Source organism: Euwallacea similis, chromosome 10, assembly GCF_039881205.1.
Source record: "Euwallacea similis isolate ESF13 chromosome 10, ESF131.1, whole genome shotgun sequence".
NCBI lineage: Eukaryota > Metazoa > Arthropoda > Insecta > Coleoptera > Curculionidae > Euwallacea > Euwallacea similis.
The window spans coordinates 4,337,136-4,358,128 of record NC_089618.1 but is presented as its reverse complement, the minus strand read 5'-3'; the positions used below and the strand labels follow the sequence as shown (position 1 = coordinate 4,358,128).

Sequence of the window (20,993 nt, the reverse complement as noted above, 5' to 3'; positions counted from 1 at the left end):
AACTTATAATTTTAACCAATCCTCCAAATAAATACATTTTTTAATGTCTTTTTGGCCCAAATTACTATTTAGACGCAACCTGGGCCCCATGAAAATACCCAAAACCAATTTTTCCAATTACAATAAAAAGAATGCCGCTTCTATAACGAAAATACCATGGCCATGGTACTCTCGAAATAAACAGCAAAATAGAGCCCTTCTAAGCCTTGTCGTAGTGTGTTCCAGTTATTTAACATACAAATTAATAAAAGAAAAGTTGTTTCCTCAAGTGAGCGCAGCCTCAAAATTCGAGAATAAACCCTTAGCAGGACGAAGACAGCAATTTAACTTTATAGCAGATGTAGTAGAAAAATCTGCCCCTGCAGTTGTGTATATTGAAATAAAAGACCCTAGGTAAGGTGATTCACAAAATTGACTTATTTGCCAGACCCCCAATCATAGGCGGGCAGATTTCTTCACTGGACGACCCTTGACATTGTCTAATGGTTCAGGTTTCATTATCGAGTCTAATGGCTTGATTATAACAAACGCCCATGTGGTAACAAATAAGCCATCAGCCAGAGTGGAGGTAAAACTGATAGATGGTAGAACTTTTGTGGGTGTAGTTGAAGATATAGACCTTAAAAGTGATTTAGCTACAGTAAGAATACCTGCCACCAACTTGCCAACAATGATGCTTGGAAATTCTGCTGATTTGAAGCCTGGCGAGTTTATCGTGGCTATTGGCAGCCCTTTGGCTTTGAGCAACACTGTGACCACAGGTAGTGCAGGTTTTTAGTTAATGAAGCTAGGAAAATTTAAGGTATTTTCAGGGGTTGTTAGTTCAGCCCAAAGAGGGTCTGATGAATTAGGACTTATGGGGAAAGATATGGTGTATATTCAGACAGATGCAGCAATTACTTTTGGTAATTCAGGAGGGCCTCTGGTCAACCTTGATGGTGAGGCTATTGGGGTTAATAGTATGAAGGTTACTCCAGGTGAGTTGTTATATCCATAACTATTCCAATTGTTTATGTCTATGTAATATTCCTCAGGGATATCATTTGCAATACCAATAGATTATGTGAAAGCCTTTTTAAAGAAAACTAAGGGTCCTAAGAAGTCTGCAGATACTCCAAAAAAACTGTATATGGGCATAACCATGTTTACACTGACCCCACAGCTTATTAATGAGTTAGTTCACAAACAGGATAGTCATTTACCTCACGATTTTAAGGGAGGAGTGTTGGTTTGGAGGGTCATTCAAGGTTCTCCAGCTCATCAGTTAGTGTTAAATTATAGTATTAAAAATTGTTCTTATAATAAACTTTCAGAGGAGGCCTTCAACAAGGAGACATTGTGACCCACATAGATGGAAAACAAATAACTGGGGCTCATGATGTGTATGATATCCTTAAGAAGACCTCAGCAAGGAATTTAAAAATGTCTGTTCAAAGAGGAGGAAAACAGTTTGAGGTCAACATACAACCTGAGGAGTTGAGCTAGTTATAACATTGATTATTGTTAATTTATTGTAGATATTAAATATTTATAACTGAACCTATCTTTTTCTGCGAGTCTTGACTTCAATCCATTCATCCTGCTCCATTGGAGCTCCAGTTCCTGCTTCATCACAGTCATTATCACTATCATTTGAAGAAGCCTCATTTTCAACGCTTTTATTAGGCTCCATTTTGCTTGACTCATTTGACCACGATGTGTTTCCAACAGGCAGTTTTTGGAACTCAATCTCAAATTCATGAGTTTTGCCCTCCTTTAATAGTTTCAAAAACATATAAAGCAACTGAGAAATTTGTTTGGGAGAGTCATCTTCACACACAGTATCAAATTCTTCATCCAAAATATCTTCGATGGCCATTTGTATGTCCTCAGCTTCTACATGTGGTTTGTTGAGGCAGAATTGCACCATGTAGTTGATGAAATCAATTGCCACCTAAAATATATTACAAGGGTTAATTGGTAAGGTAAAAAAGCAAGTTATGGGGAAAGTACTTGTTTGCTGTTGGGGCCTCCCATTGAATGGTCCACTGCAAGCCTCAGAGCCGTCCAGTTGTTGAATATTTGGGATACAATCCTGGCAAATGGTTCTTCCATTGTGAAGTTGCTGTTGCGTAGGTTGCAACTGGTTAAAAAATTGAGTTTTTGGCCTCAAATAAAGAATAAAGTGGATTTTTTAATGCAAAGCAAATATAACCTCCTTTATTTATTTTTACTTTAACTGGTTGGTGTTCAATTGTCATAGAAATATTCTTTCTTTTTCCATCTCATTACAAATGAGTGCGTCTCATACTTGCATTAAACATGGCGGAGGTTTTGTGACGCAATCATACGTAGTCAACCTTATTCTAGGTGGTCTCCGTTTTCTAATACAAAACGAAATGTTCCGCGCTTGACAAAGCAATCAAACGCAATTATTTTAATTAAGTAATTCATATTTATTAATTTGTGCATTTCACAGATGATTTATATATTAAGGCAGTAATAAATAGTAAGTCTTTCTGTTTTAGTGAACTGAAAATTATATAAGATTTCTGTATTTTATTAGTAATCTTTTGTTCTAAAGAAAACTAGGACCCATCACCATTGGCTCTCTCCTTTGGCTCCTTGGTCTAAAAAAAATGATGTAATTGTCAATATTATAACAAAGGAGCGTTAATAAGACCCAAGCATACATGCAAAAACAAGGAAATCTAGGAGCAAAACAAGTCACATTAAGTACATATAACAAGAAAATGAACAAAACTGGACAATTATCACTATCTCTCGACTACCCGTACCTCAATGGGATCTTTACTGTCTCTGAGATTAAATATCTTCTTCGCCCCTACTATTTTTAAGATCCTGAAATCTTTTCCATTAAAATATCATGATTTAAGTAAACCCAGCACTTACATATTGCTAAAAATGGGGCAATAGACGGATACGTAAGTTATGACGACAAAAGGGAAAGGTCCCATCCAGGCCTCTCTCACTTTATTGACTATCGCCACTGCGTTTAGATGCCCACATCGCTCTGCAGTCATCCTACGATCAGTGGGCGTGGTGACTCCCTGCAATTTCTGCACAAAAATCATCAATTTTCATTCTGAAATATATATATGTAGAACCTCTCCAGCCTTGTCTGTAAAGGCCTCTGCAAGAAAATTGGTGAAAACTGGCCCAGGACACAAGATAGTCACGTGGATGTTTTTTTCCATTTTTTCGATCCTCAGGGAATCAAAGTACCCCTAAAATCTCTTTCTATACTCATAAGCAAAAAGCAATAATAGATAGTAAGTACATGAATGGCATGTTTCGCCCCAGTGTACGCCCCTGAGTAGGGAGCTCCAATTTTCCCAGCCAAACTGGACACTACAGCCACATGCCCCTCACCCCTCATATTAAAATGCTCAAGGGCCACTCGGGTCAAGTTTATCACAGCAAAAACGTTTAATTCAAACATCTGCTTATCCACAGACAGCTCTGTGGTGTCCCAAATTGCCCTTTGAGACCTGCCAGCATTGTTAATCAAAATATCTACTTGGCCAAAGTGTCGGATTGCGTGTTGGAAATGGGCTTTATGGGATGTCATGTCCAGGACATCCATGGGGATGACCAGGATGTCATTTTCCTCTAGCAACCCCTCGGCAAAAGCTGCAGTTTTAAGGAGAGATAATAGGGAGGTTTAAGGAGAAGGGAAGCTTGCCTAGGCATTGATGTTTAACACGCTGCAGCTCTTGATTTCTGCGGGCTGTCAGGACTAGCTTCACCCCTGCTTTGGCTAGGGCATAGGCAGTGTGTTCTCCAATGCCGCTGGAGGCGCCAGTTATGAAGGCGACTTTTCCCTTCAGTCTACCTGAAAGGGTATTTATTTTAATGTGTAATTGCTAGTTAAGTTAATGGTACGAGCTATTTATGAGAACTATGTAAAGGTCATTTGGAATTTTTAAGTAACCTTCCAATGACCATTATTACAACAGTAATTGCCAGAGGCATGGACATTTCCTCGCCGAAATAATGTGACTATATGAAAGACTTTATTGTCACGGGCAGTACTCATAGGGCACGCTGTTACCCCAAATCGCCGTTGATTGTTTACATATTCCCACACCTGATTGCTTCACGTTTTCTCTATTTTATGTGAAAACCACTTACGTGGGGATTTGCCGAACTTGTCCAAAAATCCCATGAGGACATCGCAATCAAATAAGGTCGTTGCCACGAGGTAAAAGCAACTGTAGGCGAACACCCCGATTCCGATCACCGTGAAAAACATATCTGTAATGCCTTTAAATTATAGCTTTGAGGCACAACATTATTTATCTTATCAGTAAAGCCATGATACTAAGCTCATTAATACGAAGGTCAAGAGCACGTCGGTACGCCCTTTCAATTATTATAAATTCGATTCGCTGTGTTGCCATATTTTCGATATTTCAGATCTTTTAGGATTCGTAAAATTGGGAGGAGAGAATCTGTGTCGCGTATTGTCTTTGACAGAAGTATGCTTGATAGGAGTTTGACAGGTTTAAAAAAAATATATATATATAGTATATATATTTAATCTAGTGCTATACAGTATAATCTCAACTATGCTGGTGTCACGTATATATCTGCTTCTCCAGCTTGCCCAACTTAACCAAGATACTCCTATTCACCCTCACTATTTCACCTCCCCGGATCGCCTCTAACTCCATCCTCGATATAGTCATATAAGGACCATAGAACATTTTTCCGAGCAACTCGATTCTCATGAATCCTCGATAGCCACTCCTTAGCATCCTCGTCGAAGGCCTGCAGGTTGCAGCTAGAAATCTCCATTATTTTATGTGTTCCAGGTTGAAACACCGTGGTATCACAGTAGTTTCTCAACCATTCCCACTTAACACGTTTGAAGAACTGCTCCAAGAAATACTCAATACGCTTAACGGAGCGTATTGCCTTGATTTGCCGCTGCAGCTTTCCGTTTCTTTGAATGGTGTCCATGTCGGTCACTATTAGCCCGACTAGGAGGTTGTTAAGGATAATGGTCATGTAGAACGCGAACAACGCCACTATGCATCGCCCGAAAATGGGGAATTTCCCTAGAGAATTCGCGTCCAAGTCATATTGACCAATGAAGAAGAATAGAGTGTCAAAGAGCTGCATTGGAATCCTCTCGAAGACGTTACTGTCCGGGTCCTTAGGGCGCAGGAGGATGAAGAAACAGACAGCGAAGGAGAAGAACTGAATGAAGTAAAAGGCGGCATATTCAAGGAAGTACCTAGTGGAACTGAAGATGATCATGTATTTGGTGAACTTGGGTAGTTGCCCCAGCATGAGCATGAAAATGCAAGAGCATAGAAGGATGGCGCCGACCATACAAAGCTTGTTTTGAGTGAGTAATATCGCGTAACACATGACATTGGCTGAGATTTCTAGATAATTAAACACGTCCCAGAAATAGCGCTTCCAGTAGAGCGCCAGTTGCATCAGTTCTTTCGCAGTTTGCACGGTGAGAAAAAACAAAAACAGCCCCGTTAAAACGGAGTTTGTGGTGTTCGTCTCCAAGAAGACTACGTAGGGATAGAGCGTCAGCAGGAACAGAAAATAGAGAGTCAGATTTAAGTAGAATAATTTCTTACATTTGAGCCACTTTGAGTGCACTAAATAGATGAGAGCGGGGTGGTTTAGAAGCTCTCTTTTCTTGTAGTCTAGACATAGGGCATGCAACGCATCGATCTCTGAGTATTTCTCATTATCGTCTTTAACCACACTATTATAGCAAATATTGTTGCCACTATCGATGCATTCGTCCAAGTGCGCCTTTAAAATCTCATAAGACATCTCTTTGAGCTTCCCAATCACAGTAGCCCCCATTCGCAACAGTTGGCAAATATTCTCCTTATACTTATTGTTGCTACCATTATGCGCCAAATACAAATTCAGGAACCTGTTCAGGTGCTCTTGGCCTAAATGATAAATCAAATCACCCACCTTGTCAGAGCTCTCCAGTTTGCTAATTAGCAAGTGCAGCACATACCACCTATTGGTTTGACCTTCTTCAACAAAACAACCTTCATCGATTTTCTGTAAAATCTCAATCACATAGTCTATGGAGATCGGGCAATTCTTATGCTCTAAGAGCATTGCTAAGAAGGGAAAGTATCCCAATTTGACCGCCATTTCCATCACGTTTCGTCCTCCTGGGCCAGGGGCCATTACATCCGCCCAATTGTTGAGGAGGTGATCTACACTTCTACAAAAACCACGGGAGCAGAAAAAAGCCACAAGGGGGCTTTTGAGAATGTCAGTTTCTTTATGGAAGGTCTGAGTTATTTTCGAGTATTCAGTGAAGCCTTTGATTAGGCAGAGCTGGAGCATGGTGATTTCCCCACCGTCAGTGTCATTAACGAACGACACGATGTCTTCTTTGTTATATCTAATTAAAGGTGGGTTAGTTAGAACTGGATTGAAGGGAATTTTTTTACCTCAGAAACATGTCCTCATTTCCGCTCTTCAAGTAAGTGAAAAGAGTCCTGACTTCCTCCACTGGAGACGAGTTGGTTAAATTCCATCTATCCAAGTGATCCAAGTAGATTTGGTTCTCCTTGAGCAAATCCCGGGCAGACTTTCCACTGGACAAGTCCTTACACGTGTTCAAATTGATGTAAGAGCTCATGAGCAATAGCTTGATTACCCCCAGCAGTTTGTAGCGCACTGCGATTAGCAGAGGGGTCTCGTTCCACATATCATTATGGTTCACATCTATACCTTTTCACACAACTCTCATATATTGCACCTTAAACATTGGAACATTGCACGTCATACCTGCATCGATCAGTATTTTGGCGCACTCCACAATCTCCTCCAACTCCTTGGTGATGACATGGCACACGCGTCTCTCCCGCCCATTGGAGAGTAGCACGTTGTATGACTCAATCTTGCCACCGTATTGCAGAAGCACATGCAGAGCGTTTTCGCAAAATATCGATTGAGCATTAAGTCTCTTAGCACTGACCGGGGTATTTACGATTAAGCGCAATTTTTCCACGTTTAAATGGTAGGATGCCAGATGAATGGGTTCATAGTAGTACCAACCTGGCTCGCTGAATTTCTCAAAACTGAATCTTGTTTCCTGGTTGTTGTTGACTATGTAGTTGAAGACGGTGCGGAAAGTGCCAGTAGTCACATGGGGCTGGCAGGCCACACTCAGGAGGTTCTGAAAAGTTTGGGTTTTATCGAGGAAGAACTCTGGGACGTCTTGGTTGCAATCGAGATCCTGGAGAATTGTTTCGAGGTGTGGATCATTGCTGTTTACAGCCTTAAAAAGGTTAGGCAAGGGTCTTGTGATGGTTAAAGGCAATAGGGGAAGGTTTTCGCCCTTTTCCAGGTCCTGATCTATTGCCACTTGTGCCTGATTCATGGTGGCCTCTACAATTGTGAAATAGTCGGTATTATTTTTAAATCGTTATTATCATCTTAACCATATTATCGTAGTTGTGTTTTAACTCACTTTATCTCAGACTTTAGGGATCCGCACTTGCCCCCAGATTCACTGATAAAACATTTTTTTTTATTCGGGAAACCAAGTATTTTTACAGCAAAAGTTTATTCGACTTCGGAAGTTCATTCACATCTTCAGTTTAAAAATAATCTGCGAAATTCGTTTCGACGGCGTGAGCACCAATATATTAAATTCGGATAAACACCGCGACCTTGAATCCGCGATAAAATTTGGTTTTAATGTTTAAATATTGCTAACGACCATAACTTTATACTACAAATACATGTGGGTCCATTAAATGCAGTTGATACAGGCACCAAAAAACCATATAAAACCTTATCGATTTGTTTATTCAAGATTACTCTGATAATTCTTCAATTTCATTATTAATTCTGCCCTTCAGCTCCTCACTAATTTGCTTATCATACTCCTGCCCAGTGGTGTCCTCCAAAAGAAGACTTTCGGAGGCTCCCTCGAAGCAGGCGAGCCAATGACTCAACGAATGGGGGGTTTCTGTATACATCTGAGACACTACACAATCAGTGCAAAAGTCCACCGAGTCCGGACATGTAGTGCAATGCCATCTCGTCCCCATTATCGGTGAGTCCTCGCAGTAGTCACACTACAAGTTAACTCGAAGTCCTAAAAATCGCCACCTCAGCATTGATAAATACCTTGAAACCCTCATGGGTGAAGGGTGAATAGCTGTCAGCCTGTTCCAGCCCTTTAATCTCTCGAACTCGTTTCAAAAGCTTCAGCTGAAGCTCTGGCGTGATTTCGGCAGTGGCTTCTGGAGCTTGATGGTAGTCAGTCCTTATGAGGTAGTTTTCATTTTCTGAATAAGCAAATTCAGCTGTGGAATACATAACAAAGACAACAATGGTATTGTTACCACTAGGGAGTAAATTGGATGCCTCAGTGCTGGGCCCAGGAATGTTGTTCAAATCTTCCATTTGCACTGGTAGACTCAGGCCTGGAAAAAAGGTAGTTGGCTTCCACAGATAGTGGTTATGCCTCTGGTGCTTATGCTGGGCTGATTTCCGATATTTCTCTGCAGATTTAGGGATTCTTCCTGGAATTGGAAGGCCTGCTTTGTAGAGCTTTAGGAAGTATTTTTGTAGCCTGCTTGCCACTTGTTGAACAGTGCGATTTCCTAGGGCTTTAGCAATTTTGTGGAAACGTCTCATTTCTATTGGTTCAGGGGGGTAAATTTGCAGCAATTCTTCTAGACGTTTCTGCTCTTCTGGAGACCAGGATCTAAATACACACTTCACTAACACAACGAGATGAAATTGAGCATTCCAGCTACCTATTATTGTTAGGGTTTTGGTTAATTTCTGTCTTCTCCTCCACTAAAGGAACATCTGAGTAAATTTCCATTAATTCTCTCTCTGGCGCTTTCACTTTATATTTCTTGAAATTAATTACTGGCAACTTGGGTAATTGAAGTAGAGCGGGTACTTCCAAATCTTGCCCATTTTGAATTTTCTCTAGAGTTGCAAAAGGATCGTTGAGGGCTGCTGACCTCAGTTCGGCAACAGTTTTGTAGTCCTATTGCGTGTAATGTGTTTGGAGCCCTTAGGAATGATTAACTTACCTTCAGGGCTTGTTCGCGTTGGGCTGAGAGGATGACCAAAGTTTTGAGTACCTCGCAGTAGTCCTCATTGCCTTTTAAAGCCAAGTGATCCGTTTCGAAGCTAAATAGATCGTTTTCTACGTCGAAAGCCGGCGTCAGGTCCTCCATGGCCTTCTTTTGTAGAGGAAAGATTTTCAATTTAAAACTTGATTTTCAGAAAAAGAAAAGAGTAAATACATGTAGAAGCGAATGGGCAGAAATTCGCCAAACGTAAGGAAGAAACATTTAATATTTAGGGTACGATGAAAATATTTTCATTTAGAGGTTAGGTTAAGTTGCGTAAATTTGTTCTTTGCTATTTGTTATCCCAGAAAATCAGTCTATTTCGCTCTTATTTGTGAAACAGCACTATCCTTAGTTTGAACTGTGTCAGCGCACACGTATCTATTATCATACGTCATGTAGTAACGCCACACTATACAACACTGTACTCTAAGTGTCTTTTACATTAAAGTTAATCTTTCATGGTTGCCAGATTGGTGTTTTTGGAAAGCTTAATTTGAATTTGGACTAAGTGTGGTACTTGAAAACTTAGAAATTGAAAGCAACTTGACAGCGCTGCCTGAAGCTTCTGAGGTGTTCGCCTCCCTTGTTGCATCCATTCATATGTGGCAGTGTTGTCGAACTTTTACCATGTTTCCCAATTGATCTTTCAGGATGTAGGGATTATAGAAACAATAGTTTATAAATAAGTAGGTATTTTAAGTTTTCAGCAATATATACAAATTAAAATTTACAATAAAAGAAAAGATTTTTAACAGATTAGCAGCGTCACCTTATCACTTAGGTTGGTTTCAATGAGTAAAAATCACTATTTTCTTCCTAATATCTAATCATAAATATGTTTATAGATTATAGTATAATATACAGGATGTTTGAAAAACCTTTATAGAGAGATTCTTGAGAACCTCAAACCATATTTCAAGCTACTTATTGCCAATAATGGATAACCCTATATCCCTCAAGTATAGACAATATTAAAGGAATTTTGTAATACAGTTCTGGCACTGTTAAACAAGAAAAAAAAAACAAATACTGACTATGAACATCTCTGTACAACAATAAATTCTCGACATTTTACGAAGTTTTGCAGATAATGATGATAATAATCACAGCTAAAATTAGGGCCCCAATTCCTGCGATCAGCAGCTTCTTCTTCCTGATGCGATCCTTGTAAGTGCTAGCCTCTCGCAGCTGCTGAGCCCCTTGTCGGACGTAATCTGCAGTACTTTCCACTGAAGCCTCTATACTGTCTATTTCCACGCCTTGTTCATGCACCAGCTGTCCCAGCTCTTTGAAGATTTGATTCACATCACTGATGTCACTCTTTATAAAACCATGTTATTGACTTCACAATAAAACTTTTGCACATTTACCTCCAGCTGCCTTACAGCCAGCTCCTGCTCTTGCAACTGTCTCAAATCAGCCTCCTCTTGCACTTGCGCTTGCTGTCTCCCAGCTCCATCTTGCAACTCAATTAACTGCTGGTCTTTCTTGTTGAATCCAGCTGCAAGACTTAGTTACCACTAAAACTCTGAAATGTCCCAAAACTTACGCAAATATGGTTGGTCCCCATAGACTTGCTGTTTGGTTTTTTTAATTTGATCCTTCTCTTTGTCAGCAGTGCTCCTTTGCACTTGCTGAAACATGTTCAAAGTGGTGGTAAACTCGTCATGCAGGCGTTCTCGTAGCATTTTTCTCTGGCGCTGCTCTGAAGGATTTGTAGATGATGGGATGTTGTTGAGGTCTTTAATATATCCATTGGTATCTTTGGCCAGCTGTTGAGTGTAATGTTGCACTGAGTGAAGTTTCTTGCGCAGTTCTGGGGAGTCCTGGTGGCTCCCAATTTGTCTAACCATTCGTTGCATTGCAGAGACTACAAGGGATTGAGTTATCGGCCAAAGTTTGTAGGAAGGAACTTACCATTCTGGGATATTTTTTGTATGCTGGAGCCGATGGTTTGGCACACTTTCTGGAAATCTTGCTCGCCTCTATTCTGACTCCCATTCTGGTAGGTGTCCATAGTTGTTTTGATGGTATTTGCAAGACTGTAGCAATTATAGGAAATTGGTATTTAGGATATTCGTCTTCGTTTGCTTACCTTTTAGGGCATTAATGCGCTTCGTTATTTATACTTTGACCGATAATTAGATGGATTTATTAAGTTGAAAATCGATAATAAATTATTAGTCAGTCACGCACACAGGAAAACAATGGGAACGTCAGTGTGACAGATACGCGCATGCGGTTTCGCCTGATGCACAGCTGATGGTACAGCATTGCCACGTCATGTTTAAATTTGATGATTTAGAATTTTTAGCAGGGCAACGCTTTCGCCATTGTCAAGAATACCCGTTTTCTTCATTGATAAATTGTTATAGAGAATTAAATCAAAGATTTGAAATCTAGATATATTTATTGTCAAGCAGCATATACAAGATATCCTTGACCCTCTGACAGTACGCCTCACTGACGTCTTCGTCAAGGAAAAAATGCTCCCAAATCCCTTTTCCGCTCTCCACATCGTCATTGAAACTCGTAGATTTGCTCTCGTCTTTGAGCAACTTGAGCAGATTCCCCAGTAAAATCACAAAGGAAATTTTCGCAAACTTCTCACAGTGTTTCCGAAATATATCCCGAGGCAAAATGGACTCTATGTCGCAGTTCACGCTCCGCAGATTGTCTTTAAGGGTGCGATAATACGTGTCCAAGAATTGCTGAGGGTGGTTTAGCACCTCTTTAGAGGCCGAGAGATAAAGAAGGTAAAATAGCTCCACTGCCGGCGATTGAACCTGCGAGATTTGCCAATCCAGGAAGCACAGATTGGTGGGGAGGGCTGAGTCCTTTAAGACACTTGTGAGGCCCTTGAACAAGAATAATACGATCTTACCTCATATTTAAACATGAGATTGTTGCACCAAATGTCCCCATGAATAACCACTAAAGGCTGCTCTTTCACTGCAGATTCCTTCACGATCCTCTTGATTTCTTTCTTGCACCTCTCCAAGGCCTCCACGGCCTTTGCGTCCGCCTTCAGAAGCTTCAAAGTAATTTCAATCCTTTTTTCCAGATTCTCCTTTAAGGAACTACGGAAATGCTCATTTTTTTCCCAGTAATTCTGCAGATTTTTCTGGAGGCTTCGGAATGCTTCCGGCTCCAAAAGTTGCATCGCTGGAAGGTTTTTCGTGGTAATCTACATTCATTCACCGATAGTTTCTTTCCTCACCCAAGGAAATTGAGTGCAGTTTAGCCACCTCGTGAAGAACTAGGTCTAAGTGGGTTTGATCCAAGGGCTTAGTCTTGTCGTCCAGCGTTTTGTATCCGATCTCAGCCAAATCCTCCATTAACAAGCACTCCTGCCCTTCTTCTAGGGAGCCCTGAAGACACTTGGTGTAAGCCTTAAAGGGCATTACGAGGCCGACTTTCTCCTGGAAAGTCTCCAATGTGGGTAATACTGTTTGGTACATGAACAGCTCCCTATGGTATATGTCCTGGAACGGAAGCTCGGAGCGCACTTCTACGTTCTTGAGAGCGCACTTTAAAATAAACTTTTTGTGCTTGTGGTTACCTTTTTCCTTTACGGTAACTCTGTAAATGGTTCCCAAGTAATTTCCCCCAATTTTGCTGATTTCTTCCACAGAAAATTCATAGTTAATGAACCCCTCTTTTAGAGCTACTTGATTGACCAAGGATTTTTGAACCGAACTTAACATGTTTCGTAACTGTACGATCAAAAAGCAATAATTTTCTATGTGCTCCGAGTTAATTCGTGTACAATTTCCTTAGTAAGGGACTCAGTGATTCATTGCATTAATTGAGATTCTCCAGGTTTTGCCATTGAAATGTGAGTTTTAAAGACTGGGTAAGGAACTCCCCAATGGAGCAATGCAGATTATTTCATTCAGACTTCTATAGGGGCGTTTTTAGCTCGTCATTTACTCCCTGACTATCATAGATAAATTCGTCATTCACAGAATACTTGTGCATCAGTGAAAAAAATGCACCTTAGATAAATTGCACAAACAAGCGCTCAAGGTTTTCCGGATTCAATGGATTATTTGTATGTAAATTATAGACTCGTGTTGCGCATTAGAAATCTATTGCATTCAATAGGAAAAATATATAATGAACATTTTCCATTGACTCTTAAAGTCAACCCACGAAGGCAGAATTATCCAGCAGCTAAACTGCCCAGATTTCGAGAGATCGGAACAAAGAATATAAACAAAACTTTTAGGAGCTTCACCATACAGAAAATCGTAATCGTCGTTTTCAGAGTTTAATTTCTATTTGAGAAGTATATGCAAGCAAGGAAAATGTAGAAAACGCACCGAAAATAGGGAAACAGCTTTAAACCTGATGAAATAGCGAAAAACGGTAGTTTCCTTGATAGATAGCGAATGAACTCATGAGGACAATGAGTCAGGAAAAATGTGAAGGGTTGAGGTCGTGGTTAATTATGTCGTATCTGGACATAATAGTGAATGCGATCGTTAAACAATGGATCCAGGAAAACATTAAAATATCAAACGATGGTTAATTATGTCGTGTCTGATCATAATGGTGAATGCGAACGTTGGATAGTGAACTAAGAAAAATATCGAAAGATCAAGTGATGGTTAATTATGTCGTGTCTGAACGTAATGATGATTGCGATCATTGGAAAACGAATCAAGGAAAATATCAAAAGATCAGGTGGTTAATTGTATCATGTTAGAACATAATGGTGAATGCGCCCATTCTAACGTGCACCGTTTTTGCCAAAAAGACAGAAAAAGAAGGAAAAGTTGTCACCTAAGTTGTTTATGGCCAGTTTTGATCTCGCCCTATAACAAGTAGTAACCCAAAGTGGCATTACTTGCGATAAGCCTCGTTATGCTTGCTTTAATATTAGATAATGGTAAAAATTTCGGGGCAATCAGAACCAATATCGTGTTAACCGAGATTAAGATTAGCCTCATTCGGCACCTTAGATAAAAGGCCCACATGATTTTAACTCAGCATTATCTGCGATATTCATTTCAATAGTGTATTTGTCCCCGTTTCGCAATGCTGCTGCTGCTGCTTTTAGCCTTCACTCTCGTCTGGGCCTCCCCGGAAGACACCGTAGTTTGCGGCCAGGTTTTACAAAGTGAATCCACAAAATTCGATAGGTAATAGCAAACTTTCTGACTTTTCAGGAAGTAGGCGACACCAAGCAAAACCAAAATTTCGTAGTTTCCCCATTCGCCGTGCAAACCCTTTTGGCCGCCACAGCCTCTATGACCCCATTTTTCAATAAAAAGGTCGTATCGGAGATTTTAAGCGTCTTAGAGCTACCAAGCACAAAAGAAGAGATGAACCAGGCTTTTGTTGCGATTCTTGCGAAGTTAAACAAGCCAAACCATGATTTTAAAATCTTCGATGCTGTTCTATATTCTATATTGAACATCACTATTCTATCACTATTCAGGTATTTTTGTCACACATTGCTAAAAACCGTCATGTTGTATGAGGCGCAAGTGACCCTACCCTGGTTCAACTTTACTGCTGAGAGAGATTTTGAAAAAGATTTGATTATTTAATAGTTATGATATCAATGCATTAAATAAATCTCAGCTAGGTGTGCACAAGCTGTTCAAGTTCGGAATCCAGCTCAACATGTTGCAGTTTCAAAACCACCCCCTATTTAAGGTTAACCAGTGTCTTCCATTCATTTACCTCCAAGGTAAACCTATCTAAAGGTTGGGGGGTTACGGCGGCCGTTCAAAGCAGTCGATATATATGTCTGTTTTTGTTTTTTTCTTAATGAATAATTTTCAGTCGCTACGTTCGTGGATGATCCAGTTTTGGAGGAGACTTTGTAGCTAATCATTTATTTTCCAAATCGTCGTGAACGACCTGATTCTGTTTGTCGGCAGGGTAATTAAAGTTAAAGGTTTGAATTAGACGAATATGCCTGAAGGTTATTCGCCATTTTATCCAGAAACCTAGCTAGATTTGTTACAATTCATCACGTTCAAGCAGTGTTTTGACTAAATTTTGGAGCGAAAAATGTATTTTAAGAGAAGGGCACGAAATAAAATCACTATTTGGACAAATAAATATATTTTGCTATGAAAATAAATTCGGGTTGATACCTCGTAAAATTTTTTCGACTTGGCTGTCGTCGTCATACAAAAATAGAAAGGGTTGGTTAACCTCGTCTTTCACATTGAGCTCCTTCTTCAGTGTCATCAACATTTTGTCATCTAAAACCAGCTGAGTGACATTACCATGATTGCGCGCTAAACTATTATTAAAAGACTTGAAACTGTAGTTTCCCAGCGACATGTCGTAGAATTCTTGGGCCGTTACGGAGTTCTGGAAAAATTCGTCACACACCAGGATGTCCAGTAGACTTATCGAGAAACTATCCGTGATGTTGATTGCGATCATCTTAAACACCTTTAGGGGCAGTTTTGAGATCAAATTGCTCAAATTCACAAAAAAAGAGACAGTTTTTACATAGTATCTCAAGGAAGTTTTGATGTCCTCAACGGGTGTTATTAGGAAGTATCGTCTGGTGATTCCTAAAGATTTAACCATGCTCACAACATGCAACACTCGTTGCTGCTCTTTTAGGTCTTTGACTTCGAGCAAGAGAGGCATTAGCCCTGCCTTCCAAAAGAAATCGTATACTACATCTAGAGGAACATGATCATGCAGCTCTCCTAAAGTCTCCTCGAACAAGTACATTTTAAGTACCGAATTTGTGATCCTTTGAATAGTGTTCTGCCCCAGATCGATGGATCTCGTGCTGCTGTCAATCTTTAAGCCTAATATTTGCTCGATGTTCTGATTCAATGGGTCGCAGAGTTTATATACAATCGCCGGATGTGGGGATAGAACAGTGACGTCCACAGAGGAAATTGCTTGGTGCCAAATGCTATAATCGCATATCTGAGCTGTGCTCCGGGCTTGCGATGCAACTTTGAAGGGGCTCAACAGCAAATGAGTAAGTTTCACCAAAACGTCCTCTTTCTTGAGCTTGTAACTTCCCCCCAGAAGTCCATCGCTCCAATTCTCTATAAACTTGATAATCTCCTTGTGGAGCTGCACTTTAGTGTCTTCATATAAGAGTTCGGAAATTAATTCGTTGATTTCCGTCCCAAAGTGTTTCTGCTTGCTTTGATGCGTGTACAAGTATAAGCGAGATAAGATGTGCATATTGTCTTTGCAGTAAAAGAAGTAAATGTTGTCGTTGTCGTCTGAAGTGTTTATTAGAAGCTTCTTGCGGTTGTTCAAGGTCTTCGCTACCACTAAAGTTTCTTTTAGCTCACCTAAAATAATGCTTGAACCATGTTTTTATATTATAATTTAGGGGATAGTTACATGAACATTCCTGCCCGCTTTTATGCAGCAAATCCGTTTTTATCCGAATTTGCCTATCCATATTTCCGCTAGGTAATGCGGTGGTGAATACCACAAACTTGCTATGCTCATCCTTGACCTTTACTTTGTTTATTTGCGTTAGAAATTTCGCAAAAGAAAACCTCCCTATTCAATTTATGGCACATTTCATCAAATTGGCCAAAACTGAGGATTAGAACTGACCTTCAGCTAATGTGTCTATACTCTTGACATTGCTGCAAATGTCTTTAAATTGGATTGCAAACGTAGTGTTGAGGCCCTTAGAGTGCTCCTCAGTTTCCTTGAACTCTACTTGGATCACAACATCTCCAAAGTCCCCCCATTCCTTATCATTGAGACAGATTTTAAAGTCGCTGATTGCACTATCAAGGGCTAAGCTTACTGCCCAGTAGGCAGCCACTGTGCAGATGTATGCCTTGTTGTAGCCTTCAGGGTAATTCATGTTTCTAGGACGATATTTCTAAAACAAATGAATCAATACAGTATAAATATATTAAAGCTAGTACCTCTCTAGTGCTCTTGTAATCTGAATCCTCAAGGTGCTCCGGCAAGAACTCACCAAGTGCTGCACCACCACTGCTTTTAATGGGCATCTTCAAGGATGTACGGAGAAAACTTCTGCCCTGAAAGCAGCCAACATAATTTACATTCACATAGAGACCCTTGATCATACTTTAAGTCCTGGAAGCTTTGGCTTCACAGACCACTCAGAGGGCTCTTTCTCCAGTTTTTTTTCCTCTCTCCTAACATTCCTCTTATGTGTCTTACTACCCCGGTGAATCTCGAAAAAATGCTTATTTGAAAATTTAGTTTTGCAGATGGTGCACTCAAACTGATGGGGCTCCACTGTGGGGCTCTCAGCTAATCTTTCAATGTTAAATACTTATGAGAGAGTCAAAGACCAACTTACGCATTCCAGTGATTATTTTGCGTTCTCTAAACTTATGCTTGGCCCCATTGATGTGTTTGTCTTTGTCGTTTAAGTGCATGGTGATATTGCAGTCTGAGCAATGGTAGTGGCGCTCATCTAGAAATTAAAGATTAAATATATGGATTTAGGAGTTAAATAATACTAACCGAGTTTATGGCAATCAGTTAGCTCCATTTGTCTGATAGTATTAACAGATACTAATACCCCAAGTAAACGCAATAAAAGTTGTAAATTAGTTTAGCGGTCTGACGATGTAAATCGTATGTTTTTTCACCATTTACACCGATATAGATTTGATTTTTACCAGATTAGATTATACTTGAATGATGTGTTGGACGAAACCCGCAACTGTACGCATTGTAAACTTTGAAAATGAATTATGCTTAATTAAACCATACATTATTGACGTAATTAACATCAACTAATACCTGCCAATTAATTAGTTTCATATATAGGTCTGTAAATATAGGGCAGTTTAATATGATAACCTATTATTCAAAAACTGTCATGAGTCGCCATCTATACGCAAGTAGCTGAATTCTGAGTTTCAAGAATATAACGCAATTTTGCGATCCACGAAATTTCAGCCGCCGTACTGTAGATGGAGGCACAGTAGAGAAACGTTTCTTTTGACTTGAAGCACGCAGCTTTATTAGTATGTAGTAGTAAGACGTCAGAGTTGTTGCATGTTTCTGTTATAGCAGTTTCTTAAAGCATAATTAAACAAACGGAATCCTTACCGTACCGATTCTCATTATTCCTTACTTATTATTACAAATAAACACAGAAGCAGCTTTAGATTTGCACCTTTATTTACACAAGAGATCCACTGCCATCAAACCTATTTTGAAGCTTACTAAGTAGTGCGACGAAGACACGTTCTGTATTTACTTATGAATAATTAGAAAACCTTATTGTAATGGACGGATCTGAGGCCCCAGAACCGGAGAAAATAACATTAAAACCTAAAAAACCAAGGAACTTGAGACGGAAACTAAAGACCGAGGAAAGTGATGATGAGGAGACTGTCGAAATTAGGTTAGTTTTAGCCCTAAAGCAGTCCTAAACCCCATTAGAACTGATGAAAATCCATTTGATCCAACCCTCAGGAACACGTTAGGAGAAATGAGGGAAATCCAGAACCTCAGAAAGCGCCCCCATGGCATCAATCTCATAGGTCTTGCATTAGGAACCAAAGGCTCAGCTGAAGGTGAAGGGACAGCTGTAAGTCCTTGAGACTTAAATTACACAAAATCATTATCTTTGTTGTGTAGGAGGACCCATTTAAAGTAGAGACTGGAGGCATGATCAATATGCAGGCTTTAAAAGGAGGCAAAGTGAAACAGGTGGATGATGCATATGACACAGGGATCGGGACTCAGTTCTCTGTTGAGACAAATAAGAGAGATGAGGTTGTGCTGTATTCCTCAATTCTTGAATGTGTGTGCAGTAGTGATTTTGATGTAGGATGAAGAAATGATGAAATTCATAGAGGAGCAATTATCGAAACGGAAGGGCAAAGCAGAGAAGGAGCAACAGTTGCAAGATAAATCAAAGAAAAGCACATATTTAAGTCCTGAAGAAGCTGCCCTGAGAGCAGTTCCTGAGTATTTACGAGAATCCTCTGCCAAGAGGTAAATAACAACAATTGTAGTTTTTAAAAATAACTTTACAAAAATATAGATCAGAGGAAATGCTCTCAAACCAAATGCTAAGTGGCATTCCAGAGGTGGATTTGGGAATAGAAGCCAAGATTCGCAATATTGAGGCCACTGAGGAAGCCAAATTGAGACTACTTTGGGAGAAGCAGAACAAAAAGGACGGACCTTCACAATTTGTACCCACCAACATGGCAGTGAATTTTGTACAGCAGAACAGATGTAAGTAAAAATTAAAGGAGTGTGGGTGTGTGGTAATTTAGCTTTAATAATTTTATATTTGCTCAGTCAATATTGAATCAGAAGCAGCCAAAAAGAAGGCTAAAATGGATCTACAGAATGACAAATACAAGAAGAAAGATGAGAAAGCTACTGATGATTATCACTTTGAGAAGTTTAAGAAGCAGTTCAGACGATAGTTTTAGTATTTGTAAGAATAAAGTTATGTTAACTTGTTTTAAAAAATTAAACAATTAAATATAATTTTTCTGTTTCACACAAAAATCTGTGCTGTATTCTACAGCTTAAATTATACATTAAACTATGGATAAATTTGCATATGCAACTGGATGGAGCCACTTATTGGCCCTCCCTGTGCAGCAGAGCATTTGGCTGAAACCAACTAGAAAAAGAACAAACCCCAAGAATCCTTTTTGCAGTACAAGCCATAAAAGTGGTGGCAAGAAGACAGAAGGGGAGGGATGAAAAAGAGGAAGATAAGGAGAAATAAGTTATGTCTCCAATATTGTCACTTAATTTACTTCTTAGCAAAGGATATTTTCATAGCATGAGTGGGTGTTATTTTGAACCCTTGCAAAGCATCCTTAGCTCCAGCTGACTGTAGTTCATTCTCAAACTCCACAAAGGCAATGTCATGCCGGTTTGGCACTAGACGCACTTCCTTGAATCCTGGGAACCTTAAGAAAAAAAATTTACATTTTAAACCTCATCATAACAACAATAACTCACTGATTAAACAACATGGACAACATCATTTCACTGGTTTCCTCGGGGAGATTTGTAAGGAAAAGAATTTGATTGGGTGGCTGCTCAGCATTGGCAGCAGCTCTATTAGGGTCCTTGCTCTTCTTTTTCTTCCTCGGTACGTCCTCCTCCCGATTCTGAGGCGGTCTCACCTTCTTAGGCCTCTCTTGGAATGTACCTTTCATTTTAGCTATCACATCCGAATCCCCTTTTGCATACTGAATTCTCTGCAATTCATTGAGTTGTGACAATGACTAGTAAATTAGTTGCAAAATGTTGGTAATCAAGGCACTAACCATAGGTTTATCGTAAAACGGGAAACCCTGCATTGATCTGAGAGCGTTCGTGGAGCTCTGGATTTCTTTGAAGATAACAAAAGCTTGTCCCCGCATCTTCAAAGTTTTGAGGGCTACAATGTCAATAATCTGACCGAATTGGGAGAAGATGGCATACAGGGACTTTTTCAGCTCATCTTTCTTGATTTTTTCATTTAAATTGTTGATATAAATCGTATTGTTCGGGCGAATGTCCATCTGAAGGAGCAAGAGTGAGGTTAGATACTGCCGGGTAGAGGTTTATTTACCTTGTTTGGGATCTATGTGTTTTAGTTAGGGTGCACTTAAATGTCTTATGTAGCTTGAGAATAATAAGCTCTAGATTTTTATGAATAATTATTCGAAAGAATTAGAGAATTAGAGATTCCTTTCTCTAGCTTCCTTTACCAAAAAACAAAATGTCGTCTGAAACGGCGTTTTGTTTTGTTTGTGCAGTTTGACATCTGTGAACGATGTTGCCTATTATTCTCACATTAACTGAGCGAAGTGATTTCCAAAAATCATCGAGAAAATGCAGACTCAAAGATATTACCATTGATTTAGAGATAAAGTAAATCGATTACGAAATCGCTTGGAATTAGATTCTATGACT

The 20,993-nt window shown here is 39.7% G+C and overlaps 10 protein-coding genes across 13 annotated transcripts; 2 read left to right on the top strand and 8 right to left on the bottom strand.

Moving 5' to 3' along the window:
• The first annotated feature begins 73 nt into the window (after nucleotides 1-73).
• Nucleotides 74-1,539, top strand: HtrA2 (HTRA2-related serine protease). Its single transcript, XM_066394342.1, has 5 exons — nucleotides 74-393; nucleotides 442-761; nucleotides 813-977; nucleotides 1,035-1,263; nucleotides 1,314-1,539. The coding sequence occupies exons 1-5, from the start codon at nucleotides 89-91 to the stop codon at nucleotides 1,483-1,485; spliced, it is 1,191 nt and encodes a 396-aa protein (XP_066250439.1). The 5' UTR covers nucleotides 74-88; the 3' UTR covers nucleotides 1,486-1,539.
• LOC136411685 (pre-rRNA-processing protein TSR2 homolog) lies at nucleotides 1,486-2,191 on the bottom strand. Its single transcript, XM_066394343.1, has 2 exons — nucleotides 1,993-2,191; nucleotides 1,486-1,933 (listed from the first exon to the last, which is right to left on the bottom strand). Exons 1-2 carry the CDS (start codon nucleotides 2,092-2,094, stop codon nucleotides 1,541-1,543), a joined length of 495 nt encoding a protein of 164 aa, XP_066250440.1. The 5' UTR covers nucleotides 2,095-2,191; the 3' UTR covers nucleotides 1,486-1,540.
• Nucleotides 2,192-2,453: 262 nt separating this feature from the next.
• LOC136411706 (dehydrogenase/reductase SDR family member 7) lies at nucleotides 2,454-4,289 on the bottom strand. Of its 2 annotated transcripts, XM_066394367.1 has the most exons (7): nucleotides 4,135-4,289; nucleotides 3,686-3,835; nucleotides 3,281-3,633; nucleotides 3,108-3,227; nucleotides 2,893-3,059; nucleotides 2,778-2,841; nucleotides 2,454-2,609 (listed from the first exon to the last, which is right to left on the bottom strand). In XM_066394367.1, exons 1-7 carry the CDS (start codon nucleotides 4,253-4,255, stop codon nucleotides 2,568-2,570), a joined length of 1,017 nt encoding a protein of 338 aa, XP_066250464.1. In that variant the 5' UTR covers nucleotides 4,256-4,289; the 3' UTR covers nucleotides 2,454-2,567. The 2 variants fall into 2 exon arrangements, with proteins under 2 accessions (XP_066250464.1, XP_066250465.1); XM_066394368.1 differs by lacking the exon at nucleotides 2,778-2,841 and having other exon boundaries at nucleotides 2,469-2,609.
• Nucleotides 4,290-4,613: 324 nt separating this feature from the next.
• LOC136411705 (transient receptor potential cation channel protein painless-like) lies at nucleotides 4,614-7,631 on the bottom strand. 2 transcript variants are annotated; one of them, XM_066394365.1, is made up of 4 exons: nucleotides 7,475-7,631; nucleotides 6,790-7,392; nucleotides 6,450-6,732; nucleotides 4,614-6,400 (listed from the first exon to the last, which is right to left on the bottom strand). In XM_066394365.1, the coding sequence occupies exons 2-4, from the start codon at nucleotides 7,382-7,384 to the stop codon at nucleotides 4,648-4,650; spliced, it is 2,631 nt and encodes an 876-aa protein (XP_066250462.1). In that variant the 5' UTR covers nucleotides 7,385-7,392; nucleotides 7,475-7,631; the 3' UTR covers nucleotides 4,614-4,647. The 2 variants fall into 2 exon arrangements, with proteins under 2 accessions (XP_066250462.1, XP_066250463.1); XM_066394366.1 differs by having other exon boundaries at nucleotides 6,450-6,726.
• Nucleotides 7,632-7,794: 163 nt separating this feature from the next.
• On the bottom strand, nucleotides 7,795-9,322 carry Atac1 (Ada2a-containing complex component 1). 2 transcript variants are annotated; one of them, XM_066394507.1, is made up of 5 exons: nucleotides 9,063-9,303; nucleotides 8,775-9,016; nucleotides 8,358-8,722; nucleotides 8,140-8,300; nucleotides 7,795-8,087 (listed from the first exon to the last, which is right to left on the bottom strand). In XM_066394507.1, the coding sequence occupies exons 1-5, from the start codon at nucleotides 9,207-9,209 to the stop codon at nucleotides 7,824-7,826; spliced, it is 1,179 nt and encodes a 392-aa protein (XP_066250604.1). In that variant the 5' UTR covers nucleotides 9,210-9,303; the 3' UTR covers nucleotides 7,795-7,823. The 2 variants fall into 2 exon arrangements, with proteins under 2 accessions (XP_066250604.1, XP_066250603.1); XM_066394506.1 differs by having other exon boundaries at nucleotides 8,140-8,722; nucleotides 9,063-9,322.
• Nucleotides 9,323-9,782: 460 nt separating this feature from the next.
• On the bottom strand, nucleotides 9,783-11,347 carry Syx7 (syntaxin 7). The gene is made up of 5 exons (XM_066394408.1): nucleotides 11,203-11,347; nucleotides 11,025-11,149; nucleotides 10,657-10,977; nucleotides 10,478-10,608; nucleotides 9,783-10,427 (listed from the first exon to the last, which is right to left on the bottom strand). Exons 2-5 carry the CDS (start codon nucleotides 11,122-11,124, stop codon nucleotides 10,179-10,181), a joined length of 801 nt encoding a protein of 266 aa, XP_066250505.1. The 5' UTR covers nucleotides 11,125-11,149; nucleotides 11,203-11,347; the 3' UTR covers nucleotides 9,783-10,178.
• Nucleotides 11,348-11,506: 159 nt separating this feature from the next.
• LOC136411666 (uncharacterized) lies at nucleotides 11,507-12,851 on the bottom strand. The gene is made up of 3 exons (XM_066394321.1): nucleotides 12,328-12,851; nucleotides 11,992-12,272; nucleotides 11,507-11,944 (listed from the first exon to the last, which is right to left on the bottom strand). Exons 1-3 carry the CDS (start codon nucleotides 12,812-12,814, stop codon nucleotides 11,507-11,509), a joined length of 1,206 nt encoding a protein of 401 aa, XP_066250418.1. The 5' UTR covers nucleotides 12,815-12,851.
• A 2,316-nt stretch (nucleotides 12,852-15,167) lies between these two features.
• LOC136411793 (uncharacterized) lies at nucleotides 15,168-17,855 on the bottom strand. Its single transcript, XM_066394509.1, has 7 exons — nucleotides 17,571-17,855; nucleotides 17,404-17,520; nucleotides 17,167-17,354; nucleotides 17,000-17,116; nucleotides 16,677-16,953; nucleotides 16,455-16,619; nucleotides 15,168-16,402 (listed from the first exon to the last, which is right to left on the bottom strand). Exons 1-7 carry the CDS (start codon nucleotides 17,596-17,598, stop codon nucleotides 15,195-15,197), a joined length of 2,100 nt encoding a protein of 699 aa, XP_066250606.1. The 5' UTR covers nucleotides 17,599-17,855; the 3' UTR covers nucleotides 15,168-15,194.
• Nucleotides 17,856-18,206: 351 nt separating this feature from the next.
• On the top strand, nucleotides 18,207-19,544 carry LOC136411615 (splicing factor C9orf78 homolog). The gene is made up of 6 exons (XM_066394255.1): nucleotides 18,207-18,462; nucleotides 18,534-18,648; nucleotides 18,699-18,836; nucleotides 18,892-19,058; nucleotides 19,108-19,304; nucleotides 19,371-19,544. The coding sequence occupies exons 1-6, from the start codon at nucleotides 18,344-18,346 to the stop codon at nucleotides 19,499-19,501; spliced, it is 867 nt and encodes a 288-aa protein (XP_066250352.1). The 5' UTR covers nucleotides 18,207-18,343; the 3' UTR covers nucleotides 19,502-19,544.
• A 281-nt stretch (nucleotides 19,545-19,825) lies between these two features.
• Nucleotides 19,826-20,764, bottom strand: snf (U1 small nuclear ribonucleoprotein A snf). The gene is made up of 4 exons (XM_066394256.1): nucleotides 20,650-20,764; nucleotides 20,363-20,599; nucleotides 20,052-20,293; nucleotides 19,826-19,999 (listed from the first exon to the last, which is right to left on the bottom strand). The coding sequence occupies exons 2-4, from the start codon at nucleotides 20,597-20,599 to the stop codon at nucleotides 19,840-19,842; spliced, it is 639 nt and encodes a 212-aa protein (XP_066250353.1). The 5' UTR covers nucleotides 20,650-20,764; the 3' UTR covers nucleotides 19,826-19,839.
• Nucleotides 20,765-20,993: the final 229 nt, after the last annotated feature.

What these genes read in the sequence shown, in the direction of transcription:
- HtrA2 (XM_066394342.1), top strand. Translation starts at nt 89, where the DNA reads ATGAAAATACCCAAAACCAATTTTTCCAATTACAATAAAAAGAATGCC. An exon ending in GAGCAACACTGTGACCACAG is followed by an intron (nt 762 to 812) that starts GTAGTGCAGGTT and finishes AGGTATTTTCAG; the next exon opens with GGGTTGTTAGTTCAGCCCAA. An exon ending in CAAGGTTCTCCAGCTCATCA is followed by an intron (nt 1,264 to 1,313) that starts GTTAGTGTTAAA and finishes ATAAACTTTCAG; the next exon opens with AGGAGGCCTTCAACAAGGAG.
- LOC136411685 (XM_066394343.1), bottom strand. Translation starts at nt 2,094, where the DNA reads ATGGAAGAACCATTTGCCAGGATTGTATCCCAAATATTCAACAACTGG. An exon ending in GAGGCCCCAACAGCAAACAA is followed by an intron (nt 1,934 to 1,992) that starts GTACTTTCCCCA and finishes AATATATTTTAG; the next exon opens with GTGGCAATTGATTTCATCAA.
- LOC136411706 (XM_066394367.1), bottom strand. Translation starts at nt 4,255, where the DNA reads ATGTTTTTCACGGTGATCGGAATCGGGGTGTTCGCCTACAGTTGCTTT. An exon ending in TGCCCCATTTTTAGCAATAT is followed by an intron (nt 2,842 to 2,892) that starts GTAAGTGCTGGG and finishes AAAAGATTTCAG; the next exon opens with GATCTTAAAAATAGTAGGGG. An exon ending in ACAGTAAAGATCCCATTGAG is followed by an intron (nt 2,610 to 2,777) that starts GTACGGGTAGTC and finishes CATTTTTTTTAG; the next exon opens with ACCAAGGAGCCAAAGGAGAG.
- LOC136411705 (XM_066394365.1), bottom strand. Translation starts at nt 7,384, where the DNA reads ATGAATCAGGCACAAGTGGCAATAGATCAGGACCTGGAAAAGGGCGAA. An exon ending in CAAAATACTGATCGATGCAG is followed by an intron (nt 6,733 to 6,789) that starts GTATGACGTGCA and finishes TTGTGTGAAAAG; the next exon opens with GTATAGATGTGAACCATAAT. An exon ending in AATGAGGACATGTTTCTGAG is followed by an intron (nt 6,401 to 6,449) that starts GTAAAAAAATTC and finishes ACCTTTAATTAG; the next exon opens with ATATAACAAAGAAGACATCG.
- Atac1 (XM_066394506.1), bottom strand. Translation starts at nt 9,209, where the DNA reads ATGGAGGACCTGACGCCGGCTTTCGACGTAGAAAACGATCTATTTAGC. An exon ending in CAAAACCCTAACAATAATAG is followed by an intron (nt 8,723 to 8,774) that starts GTAGCTGGAATG and finishes GTGTGTATTTAG; the next exon opens with ATCCTGGTCTCCAGAAGAGC. An exon ending in TCACCCATGAGGGTTTCAAG is followed by an intron (nt 8,088 to 8,139) that starts GTATTTATCAAT and finishes GTTAACTTGTAG; the next exon opens with TGTGACTACTGCGAGGACTC.
- Syx7 (XM_066394408.1), bottom strand. Translation starts at nt 11,124, where the DNA reads ATGGACACCTACCAGAATGGGAGTCAGAATAGAGGCGAGCAAGATTTC. An exon ending in ACAAAAAATATCCCAGAATG is followed by an intron (nt 10,978 to 11,024) that starts GTAAGTTCCTTC and finishes AATCCCTTGTAG; the next exon opens with TCTCTGCAATGCAACGAATG. An exon ending in TGGGGACCAACCATATTTGC is followed by an intron (nt 10,609 to 10,656) that starts GTAAGTTTTGGG and finishes TAAGTCTTGCAG; the next exon opens with CTGGATTCAACAAGAAAGAC.
- LOC136411666 (XM_066394321.1), bottom strand. Translation starts at nt 12,814, where the DNA reads ATGTTAAGTTCGGTTCAAAAATCCTTGGTCAATCAAGTAGCTCTAAAA. An exon ending in ACTGCACTCAATTTCCTTGG is followed by an intron (nt 12,273 to 12,327) that starts GTGAGGAAAGAA and finishes AAAACCTTCCAG; the next exon opens with CGATGCAACTTTTGGAGCCG. An exon ending in ATCTCATGTTTAAATATGAG is followed by an intron (nt 11,945 to 11,991) that starts GTAAGATCGTAT and finishes AGTGTCTTAAAG; the next exon opens with GACTCAGCCCTCCCCACCAA.
- LOC136411793 (XM_066394509.1), bottom strand. Translation starts at nt 17,598, where the DNA reads ATGGAGCTAACTGATTGCCATAAACTCG. An exon ending in ATTACAAGAGCACTAGAGAG is followed by an intron (nt 16,954 to 16,999) that starts GTACTAGCTTTA and finishes CATTTGTTTTAG; the next exon opens with AAATATCGTCCTAGAAACAT. An exon ending in AAGCGGGCAGGAATGTTCAT is followed by an intron (nt 16,403 to 16,454) that starts GTAACTATCCCC and finishes GCATTATTTTAG; the next exon opens with GTGAGCTAAAAGAAACTTTA.
- LOC136411615 (XM_066394255.1), top strand. Translation starts at nt 18,344, where the DNA reads ATGGACGGATCTGAGGCCCCAGAACCGGAGAAAATAACATTAAAACCT. An exon ending in CTGAAGGTGAAGGGACAGCT is followed by an intron (nt 18,649 to 18,698) that starts GTAAGTCCTTGA and finishes TTTGTTGTGTAG; the next exon opens with GAGGACCCATTTAAAGTAGA. An exon ending in AGACAAATAAGAGAGATGAG is followed by an intron (nt 18,837 to 18,891) that starts GTTGTGCTGTAT and finishes ATTTTGATGTAG; the next exon opens with GATGAAGAAATGATGAAATT.
- snf (XM_066394256.1), bottom strand. Translation starts at nt 20,599, where the DNA reads ATGGACATTCGCCCGAACAATACGATTTATATCAACAATTTAAATGAA. An exon ending in CGTTTTACGATAAACCTATG is followed by an intron (nt 20,294 to 20,362) that starts GTTAGTGCCTTG and finishes AATGAATTGCAG; the next exon opens with AGAATTCAGTATGCAAAAGG. An exon ending in TTGTCCATGTTGTTTAATCA is followed by an intron (nt 20,000 to 20,051) that starts GTGAGTTATTGT and finishes TTTTTTCTTAAG; the next exon opens with GTTCCCAGGATTCAAGGAAG.